Here is a 15557-nt window from a genome sequence, read left to right as displayed (position 1 = left end):
ACCAGAGGAATTGTGAATGAGGAAGCTGTATTTGTAAGGATCAGGTCAAGGATATTGTCTCCTGGGGAGTGGGTAACAATCTGGTCTGTGGAGTTTAGTTTGAATCTTTTAACTTCTGGCCATGTCTTGCATTTAATGCATTTGTTTTTCCAGTTTATTGAGGGGGTAGTTTGTCTCCTAAAAATAATGGCGTTATTGTTAATGGGGCATTCATTGGGTACATTTAGGAGCCTTGTGTGATTTCAGGGGACATAATGGATATCACGTAAAAGGCTGTAAACTTGAAAGATGGTCCTGGTAATGTGATTTGAAGCTCAGTTTGTTTTCTTTGTGGGTCTTTGGAGTCTTTCTGATGTAGTCCCTAACAAATGTGCAGATGCTACCACAGTTGCCATCAGCCCTGAGGGCATGGTAGGAATGACTTCTGTTTTTTTTTTTGTTTAATTATTGGGTAATTCTAAGCTGTTGGAGTTGATATGTCTACAGACAAGGCATTAGTAGTACAGTTGCCTTTTCTCTCTATTTGTGCATCCAGTGATTGGATATTGCTCCTTCATACATCTCCTGTTGCTTCTGCAGCTCATGTTGATTATTCAGAGTTTAAGGGGTATTCTGCACCTTTGCAAATTTCAGCAATTCACTGGGAGTCTTTCATATTATGAGTTAGAGCTCTTTCCCTTGTTTTGTCTTTTCATCCACATCCAGTTCAGAGAAAGCTGAAAAGTCTCTGACTTCCTCTAATAATGTTACGTCACTCATACTAGGTAACGGACTCTGTGGATGAGTAATTTCTGGTTTGGCTGTACTCATTAGAGGCCATAAACATGAAGAAATAAAGTTTGTTTATGAGAAATTATCCTGCCCACAAATAAATGCTATGATGACGTGCCTAACCATTTCTCTATAATGAGTGCTTAATCATCAGCCACTTGCTTAAAAAAAAAAAAAAACTGCATCTTGGCTTTGTAGTTGTTAATGTAGCTGTTTCTAAGAAATCTAGCAAGCCAACAGATCTCTGTACTTGACTAAATCACAGATGAATCCTTGACGGGTCTGGTAAAGAGGATGTATCATATCCATATGGTACAGTACTGGAGAGAAACCTTCTAACAAATTGTTGACTTGGGCCAAGATGTTGCTGCTGTTTGTGCTGGGGCAGGAAATGTGCAGATTGTCACAAACAACTAAGGTTAATATGCGCAAAATGTTACAGTGATTTAATAATACATTTGTCATTAATCCGTAAAACCTGCTGCTGGCGGAATTCAGAAAATAGGCTGGAAATTGTAGTAGGTAAATCCTCTTCCCACAATTCAGTAGTAGCAGGATGAATATTGTTATCACAGGCATCCTTGACCAGTTTACAAGATACATTACTTAACACTTGCATTTTTGAAGTCCTTTGTTCATTGTGTAGTGCTAAAATAGCTTTTACTTTAAGGAAACTGTAGCTCTAAACCAAAAATCTGCCCTTAGTGTGTCACTGGCAAATAGTTTAGGAGCAGAATAAGTAAGCAGCAATTTCAGGCTGTGTGTAAGCTTTTTGTGTAAATTGCACTTGTACTTTGAGGTAGCTTTTTGAGCTGCTCATAACATGGTAAATGTGTTTGCAGTTTGCATGTTCATTGTCTTTAATGCAGCACTGGTCATATGATAAATATCCTGTGGTACAGAGAACAGCAACATTTCACAGAATGTTATCCGGTGAATGGCAGATGAGGAAAAGGTAGTGTGGGCACATTCAGAAGTCCACCAATTTGCGGTTAAAACATAAACCCTGGCAATTTAATGAGAGTAACTACGTCCTGTTAATGGTTAAAAGATCAATATTTTGAGTAGAAATTAATGTAGATTGCATGTGTTGTAAAATCCTGTAAAAATGGTCCCATTAATGGTTAAAAGATCAACATTTTGAGTAAAAATGAATATAAATTGCATGTGTTGTAGAATTCTGTAAAAATACTACTTTTTAAAGGCATTATCTTGTAGGTCATATTCCCTAAAGATATCTGTACTTCTGTACAGGATTACTGAAGCCTTCTTACCCACTTTGTAATTACAGATGTACAAGCATTCTAATAACAAGATCATGACAAGTGGAGCAATTGCAGCTATGTTGTCTACAATCCTATATTCTCGACGCTTTTTCCCGTACTATGTGTACAATATTATTGGTGGACTTGACGAAGAAGGTAAGTGTGAATTTATTGATAAATTCCTCTTTCCAGATTGAAAAGGATGTGGGAAAACTCCTAAGTTGATGATAAAGAAATACACCACACAGTTGCTGGTAATGCCAGTGGATGTTGACTACATAATTTGAAAATTGTAAAAGTTTTAAACAACGTACCCAACACACTAGTCATAGGTGACACTGTAGTCAGGCACACTGATGTCCCACTCACCAGGCTAAACAAGGAGAAGGTTACTGTTAGCTGCCTGTCTGGTGCCAGGATATGCACATAACCCACGCACTCATGTCACTCCACAACAAGTATAAATATGACTCCGTCATTGTCCATGTTGGTGTGAACGACCTGAGACATACCTCCCTGGACTACATGAAAAGAGACATGGAAGAGCTCTCCGATATTGTAGCCCAGGCAGGTATGACCCTAGCCCTGAGTAGCATTCTGTCATTGCCCAGAATGATACCGCAGTACAAGGACAAAATGATTGACTTCAACAGTTGGCTAAGCTTCTAGTGTCATTCTAAGGGGATCCAGTATCTGTCTGTCTGGGATGACATGGTCGACAGACCACGATGCTTTGCCAGAGATGGCCTAAATCTGTCACCCCTAGGATTCCGGATACTGGCTAAGGCTCTTGCCGCCCCAATAGTGCCTTTTTAGGCAAGGCTCAAATGACAAATTTACCACCATAACAGGAAACAGGCAAACAAAAACTGAGGGTAATGCTACTCAGTGCACTCCTTAAAATGGAGAGCATTGAGATCTGTGCAGTGACTGTAACCTGGTTCAAGGCTCCAGAAGAGCACTCCTGCACTACCAGGCTATAACTCATACCACACTTTTTGGCCATGTAATATGGACACACCAGTCCACATCTCCAGGCTAGTTGCTTAGCATAATGCATCCGAGGTTATCCAAGTGCAACTAACTCTGGGCAAAATTGCATTCCAAATTGTAGCTCGTTACAGATCCCCCACCATGCCCCAGGATTCCCACTCCTCTTTTCTTGATATACTAGAAAATATTAGGGTTCAACCAAACACCCTAATAACTGGCAGATGTCCTTCAAGAATGCAACTGCAGTCATAACATATGGGTTGTCCTGCCTCAGGCAGCCCTCGGTCGGCCAAATTCCAAAGTCTGGGTCCGGCGTCGGCTGGTGTCGCCTCCTCTCCGACGTCACAACGGCTGAAGTATAAAGGCATCGGCCGACGCCATCTTCTTCAGTCTTTCTTGCCGCGCGGTGCCCGAAGCAGAAGCAGTTTGCAAGTGCCGGTCGGTCAGCTCCTGTATTTTCAGTACCGAAGTCATCTAAAAGCTAAGTACCCCGTTGGGGAACACTTATTCTCGCCTCAGCCGATGTCAGAACAAATTGAGAAAGTTAATAATTGTTTGTCTTGTGGTAAACAAATACCTCATAAGGACTTCCATTCTCTCTGCCTTCCTTGCCTGGGCCCAGACCACGACGTCTCGGCCTGTGCTGCCTGTGCTTGCTTTAATAAGCGCACTCTCAGGTGCCGGGCAGAATTCGCCGAGGACTTTTTCGGTGAATCCTTTGCGTATATCATGCCGTCGGATCAACCGACAACCCAATCTGCTAAAAAACGCAAGGACCGGCATCCACGGCCCACGTCCACTACCGATGCTACTCCCAAATCCTCGGCTAGTGCTCCAGCCCCCTCGGAAGTGGTAGATCAACCGCTCCAGGCCGGCGACACAGCGTTAACACGTCCTTCGGTCTCTGAGATCTCTCCGGTGCCGGTTGTGGATTTTCCCCTGGAAACCGAGGTTCTAGATCTACCCAACACCATTCCTGTGGACAAGGTAACCCCTGCACGTGGGGCTGCTAGGCCTCCTGTTTCCATGTCCATCAAAGCCTTTGCACGGGCTAAGGCCGCCAGTCAGGCCAAGGCCCATCCTAAACCTGTCCAGGCCCCTTCATCTGATAAGCAGATCATGTCTCTGGCTGCAGATCTTATTTCCCTTATCAGGGGGTCTCAGCCTCATCCTGACAGGGGTTCTCAGCCACCTGCAGAAAAAAGGCCTAGAACTGAGCAGGCGGACGACCTCTCCTCGGATGAAGCCTCTGGGGATTCAGAGCATTCTAATGCCCAAGAAGAACCCTTCCAGGCCTACGAGGACTCTGATGCTGAGGAATCTATTCCCTCTGCCTCCCCTCCAGAGGATTTCTCTTTTGGTGAAGTCCTGCATTCCATGAGGGAACATTTTCAATGGCAGGGTCAGGAATTTTCTGACTCCAGGAAAAGGCTTCGTACTTTCCTCAAGCTTCCCCAGCACAGACCCTTGGCTATCCCTCCAGTTATGGATGTTTTGGATGATGTTTACTCTGACTCCAGTGCCAACCCTGATTCTCTTCCTTCTGCTCCTGTCAAGCCGGACAGATATTACAGGGTCCCTGACACTCACAAGCACCTTTTTAAGGCTCACTCTGTGGACCTAGAAACTATTTCACAGGGCCCCAAGGGAGTGGCTTCCTCCTCTGCCAAAAACCCACTGCCAGCTGACAGGGAAGCAAGGTCCCTGGAGAGATGGGGTAAAAAAGTATATACCTCTACTACTTTAGCCATGAGGTCTCTTAACTGCCTATTTCACATGTTTCAGTACCAAGATTTTCTCCTAGATGATTTACAGAAAAAGTTAGCCTCTCCTGAGCCTATTGATAAAAGGCACTGCAGGATCATATTCATAACACTCAGCAGGTTAATAACCATTTTCTGCAGTGTGGTTATGATGCACTGGAAGCTTCATGTAGGGCAGCTATGACTGGGGCTGTAATACGTAGACATGCTTGGTTGAAGGATCAGTCTTTGCCTGACCATGTTAAAGTAAAGTTACTGGATGCACCATTGGAAAAACAAAAGCTTTTTGGTGCTACTGCACAAGATGTATTGAAATCCATAGAGGAAAAAGCAAAGTCAGTACAGACAGTCAAGGATTTCCTTCAGGTTCAGCCACCCAGATTCAGCAGAAACTGGCCCTCCAAGAATTGGTCCTTCCCCGGCTCTGACAAGTTTCAAAAGGGAAAAAGCAGACATGGCTGAGGTAGAGGGCAGTACCGAGGATCTTACAGGGGATGCCAATGGCAACCTCCAAATCAAAGAAGTGGCACAGACAATTCAGCTACACCACAAGGACAGTCACAATGACTTGACTTTCGTACCGCCTACAAAGGTTCAAAGAGAAGCACCTTTGGGTGGAAAATTAGGCTTATTCTCACAAAACTGACATATCTTAACCAAGGACAATTGGATTCTGGATTTGATAGACAAGGGTTACAGATTCCACTTCCACACATTACCAATAAAACAAGGCATGCCAAACCTGCCACATCATCAAAGGGCAGAGGCACTCACTCAAGTTTCCAAGCTATTAAGTATAAAAGCAATAGAAAGGGTTCCTCCTCAGGAACAAGGCCAGGGATTTTATTCAAGATTGTTCCTTGTTCCAAGAAAAGAAAAGAAGTGGAGACCCATACTGGACTTGTCAACTCTAAACACTTTTCTCATTGTGCCAAAGTTCAAAATGCTGACGTTGCAGCAACTTCTTCCCATGATGGGCAAGGGGTCTTGGCTGGTCACTCTGGACCTCAAGGAGGCATACCTGCATGTCCCAATCAGACAAAGCTGCAGAAGATACCTCAGATTTCTTGCAGGGACAGAGCATTATCAATTCTCAGCATTGCCGTTTGGCTTATCTACTGTGCCCAGAGTGCTCACGAAATGCCTGGCATCAGTAGTGGCACACTGCAGACTGCAGGGGATTCAAATATACCCCTACTTGGACGACTGTCTCATACAAGCAGACAACAAACAAACCTTAAAAGGGAATTTGGACTATGTCATGCATCTACTACAGGCCTTGGGATACACAGTCAACATTCAGAAGTCAAACTTACTACCATCCCAACAAATTATATTCCTAGGAGCCAAACTGGACACGGAAAAACAAATGGCCTACCTCACAGAGGAAAAACAGCAGCATTTACCAGAGTACTTCAAAGGCCTAGCAAAGCTTTCCCAGCTAACTGCAAGGAAAATCCTGCAGGCCCTGGGCTTTATGGCATCTTGCATCCTTCTGATACCTTTGGCAAGACTTCATATGAGAAAGCTGCAATGGTATCTAAAAAACTTATGGTCTCAACACAGCAACAGCCTAGAGGACATAATCCCACTTATTCCATGTCTGCAAAAGGAATTTCTATGGTGGGCTCAAGCCAGTCAACTAAACGAAGGCATGCCTTTCAACAGACCTCAAGCAGACCAAATGATAACAACAGACGCCTCAGACCATGGATGGGGGGCGCACATGGAGGGCAGATGCATTCAAGGTCTTTGGACGCCAAAGGAAAGACATCTGCACATAAACCAAAAGGAGATGCTGGCAGTGATGCATGCCATCGAGACTTTCGAAAAAACACTAAGACAGGGACATCTGCTAATAAGGACAGACAACACTACTGTCATGTGGTACATAAACAAGCAGGGAGGCACTCATTCCTACCCCCTCTGCAGACTAACAATGCTTCTCTGGGAAAAATCCCTGAGCTTGAGGATACATTTACAATCCCAGTTTGTACTAGGCAAGGACAATGTACTGGCGGACAATCTGAGCAGAAATTTCATGGATCCACACGAAATGCTGCACCCTCACATTTTCTCTCAACTGGCAAGGACATGGGGAAGACCGGACGTAGATCTTTCTGCTTCCCACTTAAATCACCACCTGGAAAAGTTCTGCACAAGGACTCACCACCCTCTAGCTTGGAAAACGGATGCTCTCTCCTTCAGCTGGAATTCTCTAAAAATTTATGCATTCCCTCCCCTGCCTCTGCTGACCAAGGTGATACTGAAGATCAAAGCAGAACAACCAACAGGCATCTTGATAGCTCCAGACTGGCCGAGGCAACACTGGTACCCATTGCTATTGACCATAACTCGGACCAAGCCATGGCCTCTGACCCTATGGCCCCTGCTCCTAACTCAACACAATTACAATACTGTACATCAAGACCTGAAAACATTGCATTTGACAGCCTGGAGGCTACCATGACTTCAGCACCAAACTCTCTTTCCAAATCTGTTCAAGAGATTTTGATGGAAGCACACAGACCTTCCACCAGAAAAACCTATTCAGCCAAGTGGAAGAGATTCAGTATCTGGAATGCCAACAGGGGTCAGGACACAGCATTACTGAGTATACCTCAAATATTAGAATACTTGGCAGAACTATTTCATACTGGACTCTCATACTCCTCAATAAAGATTCATGCCTCAGCAATCTCAGCAAAATACAACTGTGACCCTCCAGTTTTTTCGCATCCTCTGCTAAGACAGTTTCTAAGAGGGATAAAGAATATTAAACCTCCCAGAAAACAGCCAGTACCTGCATGGGATCTCAACTACATGTTGGAAAAACTAACTCTCCCTCCATTTGAGCCAGCAGCAACCTCAGAAATGCAATTTCTGTCATGGAAGACTGCCTTCTTATTGGCAGTCTGCAAGAAGAGTTTCGGAGATACGGGCACTCATGGCAGTGCCCCCCTTCCTCATTTTTCATCAAGACAGAGTCTCTCTAAGAACCAACCCTACATTCATGCTAAAAGTAATTTCCAGGGTGTCTCTAAATCAAGCTATTCATCTACCTGCATTCTTTCCCAATCCTCAAAATAAGGGGGAAAAACTTCTGCATACTTTGGACATACACAGACAGAACTAAGGCCACAAGAAGGTCTGATCAGCTGTTTGTAGCCTATGCTGCTGGAGTACAAGGAAAAGCAATCTCCAAGCAAACAATTTCAAAATGGATTGGACATTGCATCAGATTTGGTGTGCCAGCCAATATCAGGCCACATTCCACCAGAGCTATAGCCACTTCCACAGCTTTTCTAAGAGGAGTGGCAACAAAGGACATTTTAGAAGCTGCTACACGGAGCTCCGTGCATACATTTACCAAGCACTACAACCTGCCCTTATACTCCAGATCCCGAGCAGGCTTTGCTTCGGCAGTCCTGCAGGGGATTTTAGCTACACCATCCTTATCTTAGTTCCATCCACCCCCAGCTTGGCTATGGTACTCAACCCATATGTTATGACTGCAGTTGCATTCTTGAAGGACATAGTACAGTTTTGTACCTACCATAAATGTAGATGTCCGATAGATATGCAACTGCAGTCGGATTTTCCCACCCTCCTACCCCTCGGTATCCTTCTTTTTTGGGTCCCTACCCCTCTTCCCTTCAGCTGGGGGTATCTCCTATGGTGTATCTGTTTATTACTGTTGTGCATGTTTTGGATTATTTTATCCATTTACCAAATTTAGCCTTCCAAGGAGGGCACCTGGCATCTGGGGCAAGAAACACTGAAGAAGATGGCGTTGGCCGATGCCTTTATACTCCAGCCGTTGTGACGTCGGAGAGGAGGCGACACCAGCCGACGCTGGACCCAGACTTTGGAATTCGGCCGACCGAGGGCTGCCTGAGGCAGGACAACCCATATGTTATGACTGCAGTTGCATATCTATCGGACATCTACATTTATGGTAGGTACAAAACTGTACTTTTCAACTACCCCACCATTAACTGGGAAAACTACTCGTGTACCAGCTCCTTCGCTCAACGCTTTTTGGAATTCATAAATTCCAATGCCCTGGTTCAGCTTATCCACACCCCCACCAGGGGCAACAATATCCTAGACCTAGTCATTACCAACATGAGTGACCGGTGTTCCACACCTGAAGTCAACTCCTCGTTGGTCCGAGCCGACCATAAGCTAATCACCCTAGATATCCACATCCCACCCCCACCTCCCATTAAGGAAACCACAGTAAAAAATTTCTCCAAAGCTAACTTTATGCTTCTTAAGACAGAAGTGGTGAACTTCATGACACCCATGCTGATGAACGGTACAGTTACGACTGCTGAATCCTGCACAAATGCACTCTGTAAGCACTTACACGAGTGCATGGATCGTGCTATCCCAAACAGAACCAAGACACTATCCTCCCATAAAAAGGAAGCCAATCTGGTGATCCCCTGCCATAAACAAACTGTACAACAGAAGGAAGAAACTGTTGCAAAAGAGTGTAAAATCCCATGAGTAGAGGAGCTTCCTGGTCAACCTCAGTAAGAAGCTCAGATCCCTTAAAAGATCCTCCAAAGCTAGCTATGAAAAAAATATTGCCACTGATTCAAAGGACAACCACAAAGCATTTTATAGCTATGTCAAGAATCTCAGTGGCATCACCCAGATCTGCTGAGTTACAGCACAACGGCACGAAAATTACAGAACAAACCGATATTGCCAACATCCTGGCAGATAGGTTCAGTGCTAACTTTAGCCCCCTCTCACACACCCTAAAGGGCCCATATCTATATAGGAAGAATGCATCGTCCCTGTAATCACAACTACGCAGGTAAGAGCTGCACACTCTAAAGCCAAAAACACAGCATCCATGGGACCAGACAACATCCCAGGCTGCGTTTTACACGAACTTAAGAACAAACTGGCTCCCCACCTAAGCACCATGTTCAATCATAGCCGCTTTGTGCCCACTGAATGGCACACAGCAACAGTTATCCCACTCCATAAAGGGGGAGCCACCACTGATCCCGGGAACGATCGCCCTACTAGCCTGACGAGCCTAGTCTGAAAGGCCACGGAACATATCATCATGGAACTCATAAACAAAGACATTGGTAACCTCCAAACTCTGGAACCCAACCAGTTTGGGTTTGTGAAAGACAGATCATGCCTCTTGAACCTGATTGTCTTCTTTGAGGCAGTCACCAAAGCTGTAGACGAGGGTAAGGTGGTTCACACAGCCTGTCTTGACCTCGCCAAGGCTTTTGACACCATCCCCCATTCTGGAATTATAGCTAAATTCACTAAACTATGTGTAAATCCCTATGTCACAAGATGGGTTGCCAACTGGCTCACTGACAGAACCCACACTGTAAAAGTTGCAGACTCCAAATCTGACTTCAAACCAGTGACAAGTGAAGTACCACAGGATTCAGTCCTGGGACCTCTCCTGTTTGGTATCTACTTCTCTGAAGTACAGGCTAACACAGAAGGCCTCTGGCTAACAAAGTTCGCAGGTGACTGCAAACTAGGAGCCATAGTCGAGTCCCCAAATGATGTGGACATTCTACGGAAGGGCCTCACTGAGACAGATGCCTGGTGTCAGAGCCATGGCCTCAAGCTCAATGCCAAAAAGTGCATTGTCATCCCCTTTGGTAAAAAAAACTCTACCTGTAAATTACCACATAGGCAGCAGTCTGCTTAACACTGAATGTGTGGTGAGAGACCTTGGGTCCCAGGTGGACAGTAGTTTCTCCTTTGCTAATCATCGCCACAGTAGTCGGGGAGTCCTTCTCCATGGCACATCACATCACAAAATGGTTCTCATCCAGGAAAAAGAGGTCATTGCTCCCCCTCTACTCAACACTCAGAACCATTATAGAGTACAACGCCCCTTTTGGAATGTAGCTCACAAGACATTTACAGCAGCTGAAAAGGCCACAAAAGTACCTCTCAAAAGAGGATTACTGGCCTCAAACAGATGCCCTACACTAAACATCTCATAAAACTCCAGCTTTACTCCATAGCATATTGCCTACTCCGAAGTGATCTCTTCCTAACATTTAAAGCTATGTCAAACTCAGAGCTTTTGGACATGCTACACCTAAAGAAATCCCAATCCCTCAGAGCCACACGCTTTAGAGACCTAAACCTTGTCACCACAATAAACAGGACATGCTGGAGGGATAGAGTCCTGTCCCAGAGACTTCCCATACTCTGGAACAAGCTACCTATCTATGTCAAGCAAAGTTTCTCAATCAAGAAAAATATTGATGAGTGGATGGGAAATAGGAAATGCACCCCAGGGATTACTTCTGTGGCTCTACTCGACAGTGGCACAGGAAAATAACATTCTTGGGTGGCGTAAGCCAGGGAACCTTGTTGGCTAGGCTTACTTAGGCCCTTGACCGATAGCCTGTTACCTATGAACCTATTATGTAGAAAACTCTAAGTCACATATGCTGTTTTAGGAGTCTTAAGCTTTTTCATGCTGATGATCTTGATGATGGCTCACATATGAAGGGGTTAGAATTGCTTCTCGTCTTGCACTTAAGCAGTGAGAAAATGTAGTGGTTTGTGGTGTTGGAGTATTTATCTATTTTTCATGTGTTTCTTTGCACATTTGTGTGACCTCATCACATTAAACAGATGCAGTTCCTGTAACTTAGATTACTTTATTATGGGTATGCAATGGACCTGAAAGCAATATAAGTTTAATTTAGGTTTAAAATTGGTATTGATGTTGGAGTCCTAGCTTATCATAGGACTTACCATAGTTGTGTGAAGTTTCAAAAAAAAATGTCCATCATGGTTCATTACACGTTCTGCCTTATAACTTTTGCATAATAGCACTTTCTCGTACTTAAGCTTTAAAAATTAACATGAAAAAGGAAACGTGATTTGTGTTGCTATTTACTGCAAAGATATTTGCTTTAGTGACCCTTTTCTCTATAATGGCTGTCGCATTGTAAATATTTAGTATTTGTTTATTAGGTTATTACCTAATTCACCAGTGGAGATATTTATATTTTTGTTGACTGGACTCTGCAGCAATGTCCATCTGCATCCATTATTGTGGTTGACAAATTTGCTCCAGATTATCATTGAAAGTGTTATTTCCATACTAGGTCAACTTTTCCTGAACATTTTTCCTTTTCCTGAACATTTTAATAACCTTCTTATAAATTTTCCCTTTCCAAGTGTATACTTTCAACCAATCTTTTTAGAGGTCACTGTCCTTGTCCTCCCAGCTTATTTTGTCATCTACCTTCATCTGCTTTAGCCATCTTTTTCAGCCTTCACTTTTCCAGTGCATTTTATTCTACTCCTTATCATGGTCGCATCCTTTTTTTCCTTGTTCTTTGTAGTGTCACAGGACAACCTGATTAATATTTTCCATACCTTCATTCATGTCAGTTGCTTTTTGTTCAGTCATTTAATCCTATTCCGAGTACTTGCCCGCCATATGTCATTTCTCAAAAACATTGCCTAGCCATGCATATGTCACTGTTATCCCCCTCTGGTATCCTTTGCTCCATGTTCACATCTGCTCCCAGTAGCTGTTGTATTCACCTTGCCTGTTGTAATATCTAGTTTACTAACAAAACCACATTCTCTCTTCTTAAAACCCGTGTATGCTTCTAGCTCTGCATAGATGATCGTGTTTCACTGTTGCAGTCATTACAATTGGGTTATCCTGCTGGCAGGCTACCTGCAGTCGGCCCGAGTTCCAAAGTCTAGGTCTGGCGTCGGTTGCTGTCACCTCCTCCCTGACGTCAGTGCACCAGGGGTATAAAAGATGAAGCTGACGCCATTTTCTTCAGTCTTTCTTGCCGCGCGGTGCCCGAAGCAAAAGCAGTTCGCGAGTGCCGGTCGGCGACTCCTGAGATTTTCAAATTCGAATTTCAGATCCGAAGTCTTCATTAAAGCTAAGTACCCCATTAGGGAAACTTTTTTCTTGCTCCAGACCGATGTCAGAAAAAGTTAATTGTATTTCTTGTGGGAAGTAAATACCTCATAAGGATTTTCATTCTTACTGTATTCCTTGCCTAGGCCCTGACCACGAAGTTGCTAGTTGTCGGTTTTGTGCTAGATTTAACCAACGCACTATTAAGTGTCGGTACAATTTTGCATTTCATTACTTCAGCAGAAGATTCAATTATATAATGCCGTCGGAACAGCTGACTACTGGAGTTTATAAAAAGCGCAAAGAAAAAGAAAAGGACAGGCATCAGAGGTCCAAAACCGATGAGGCTTCCGCTAGGCCTGTCGCTGGTTCTCAGTGAGGAGCTTTCGCAGCCCCTGACACCCGCTACCTCAGCCACAGGCCGCTCCCGACTTCCATGTGGAGCTGACTAGGCCGCTGGAAACTTAAGGTATTGGACACTCAGAAACTTTTCCCTCAGATGGGTCCGGAGCCGCTGAGTAGGCATAGGCTTCTGAGGGTGTGTTCAGTCCTACACTGTTACATGTGAAACCAACTTCAGCTTCAAAGGCAAAGACTAAAGCAGCTGTAAAGACAAAGAAACAAGTACAGCATTCTCCTGGACAGGCCACCATGCCTAAAAAAACATGCTTAAAATGGCTGAAGACCTAATTACTTTGATCAGGGGTTCCCATCCCCCTCCTGATAAGAGGCCTAGGCAAGAGATAGAATATGAATCTTCAGATCAGGTTTCCATTTCCTCTGATTCCTCTTCTGAACAGGAATATTCTCTTCCTCCCTATGAGGATTCTGATGCTGAAGAATCTATCCATTCAGCCTCTCCTCCTGAGGTTTTTTCTTTTGGGGAGACCCTGCTTACTATGAGGGAGCATTTCCACTGGGAGAGCCAAGATTACTCGGAATCCAAGAAAAGGCTCAGAGACTTCCTTTTATTACCTCAGCACAGGCCCCTTGCTATTCCTCCTGTTTTAGACATTGTAGATGTATTTTCAGAGTCCGGACTGTCTCCTGACTCTCTACCACCAGCTCTTGTTAAGCCAGACAGGTACGACAGGGTTCCTGATTCACATAAATTTATTTATAAAAACCCTGCTGCTGACCCAGAAACTATCTCTCAGGGTCCCAAATGGGTCAAGGCTTCCACTGCAAAACACCCTATCCCCTCTGATAGGGATTCAAGGGCCCTGGACAGATGGGGGAAAAAGATTTTATACTTCTGCTACCTTGCCTGTAAGAGCTTTAAATTGCCAGTTTCATATGCTTAAATATCAGCAATATCTTATGTCACTGCTTAAACAAAAAATGTTGACAAATTCAGAATGTGCAGAAAACAAAGAAATGCAGGATTTATTGCATGCAGCTGAACAAGTTGGAAAGCATACTTTGCAATGTGGTTTTGATTCTCTAGAGGCCTCCTGCAGGGCCGCTGTTGCAGGTTCTGTCATTAGGAGGCATGCTTGGTTAAAAGAACAGAATCTGCCCTATCATGTTAAAGCAAAACTATTAGATGCTCCATTACAGCATGATACCTTCTTTGGTTTTAAAGCAGAAGAGATGTTGAAGAAAATGGAGGACAAAGCTAAATCTATGCAAACAGTCAAGGATTTCTTGCAGGTACAGCCTCCCAGATTTAGCAGGAACTGGCCTACAAAACATGGGTCCTTTCCAGTGTCAGACAGGCCACAGAGGCAGACACAGATGCCCCAGAGGCAGATCATCATACAGGCCTAAACAATGGGGTGCTTCTACCTCCAAAAGCGAGAGGAAAAATCACAGCCATACAGGAAACGGTCTCAATGACTTTCCCCTGCCAGCACCAAGCACTTATCTTCTGGCAGCTCCTTTGGGGGAAAACTAGCACTTTTTTCACAAAATTGGCACATGATCACCCCAGACAAATGGGTCTTAAATATCTTATCACAAGGCTACAGGTTCCACTTTCGCACCCTGCCAAGGCCAAACGGTATGCCAACCTGCCACACAGTCAGTGGGCAGAGGCAGAAAAACAAGCTTCATCCCTCATGGACATGAGAGACATTCAATTCAGCAAGTACCACAGCAAGAGCAGGGACTAGGATTTTACTCAAGGCTATTCTTGGTACCCAGAAAGGACAAAGCCAGGAGACCAGTACTGGACCTGTCTATCCTAAACACATTCCTGGATATTCCAAAATTCAGAATGCTAACTCTGCAGCAGCTTCTGCCCATGCTGGGCAAGAAGGCTTGGCTTGTGACTTTAGACCTAAAAGAGGCATACCTGCATGCCCCAATCAGACAGTCATGCAGAAGATACCCCAGATTTATAGCTGGCTCAATGCACTACCAGTTCTCTGCACTGCCCTTTGGCTTATCTACTGCACCCAGGATCTTCAAAAAATGCCTGGCACCAGTAATTGCATTTTGCAGACAAAGAGGAATACAAATATATCCTTACTTGGACGACTGCCTTATTCAAGCAGAGAACAAGGACATTCTACTACAGCATCTGGCGTTTGTAAAAAGATTACTTACAGGTCTAGGGTACACAGTAAACGAAAAGAAATCAAAACTCGTACCCTCTCAAGAGATAATATTCCTGGGTGCAAGCTTAAATACAACTGCCCAGATGGCTTATCTCACGCCAGACAAACACAGACAAATGACTACTTATTTCAAAATGTTTGTCACAAAGACCCAGTTATCTGCAAGAAAAATTCTGCAGGCTTTGGGCTTCATGGCATCCTGCATTCTGCTAATTTCATATGCAAGACTGCATATGAGGAACCTTCAATGGTATCTAAAAAGTGTTTGGACACAACATTGCCACATCCTTGAAACAGT

At 44.2% G+C, this 15557-nt stretch overlaps 1 protein-coding gene across 1 annotated transcript in view; it reads left to right on the top strand.

The window, feature by feature from the left end:
• PSMB1 (proteasome 20S subunit beta 1) overlaps nucleotides 1–15557 on the top strand; it is a 212799-nt gene that overhangs the window by 121977 nt on the left and 75265 nt on the right. The window contains exon 4 of the mRNA XM_044068016.1: nucleotides 2063–2192. Within this exon, the coding sequence (XP_043923951.1) occupies nucleotides 2063–2192 (130 nt within the window). The remainder of the gene's footprint in view (nucleotides 1–2062; nucleotides 2193–15557) is intronic.

Source organism: Protopterus annectens, chromosome 1.part0 (genome assembly GCF_019279795.1).
Source record: "Protopterus annectens isolate FY-2018-M chromosome 1.part0, PAN1.0, whole genome shotgun sequence".
NCBI lineage: Eukaryota > Metazoa > Chordata > Ceratodontiformes > Protopteridae > Protopterus > Protopterus annectens.
This window is presented reverse-complemented; position numbering and strand designations above follow the sequence as displayed.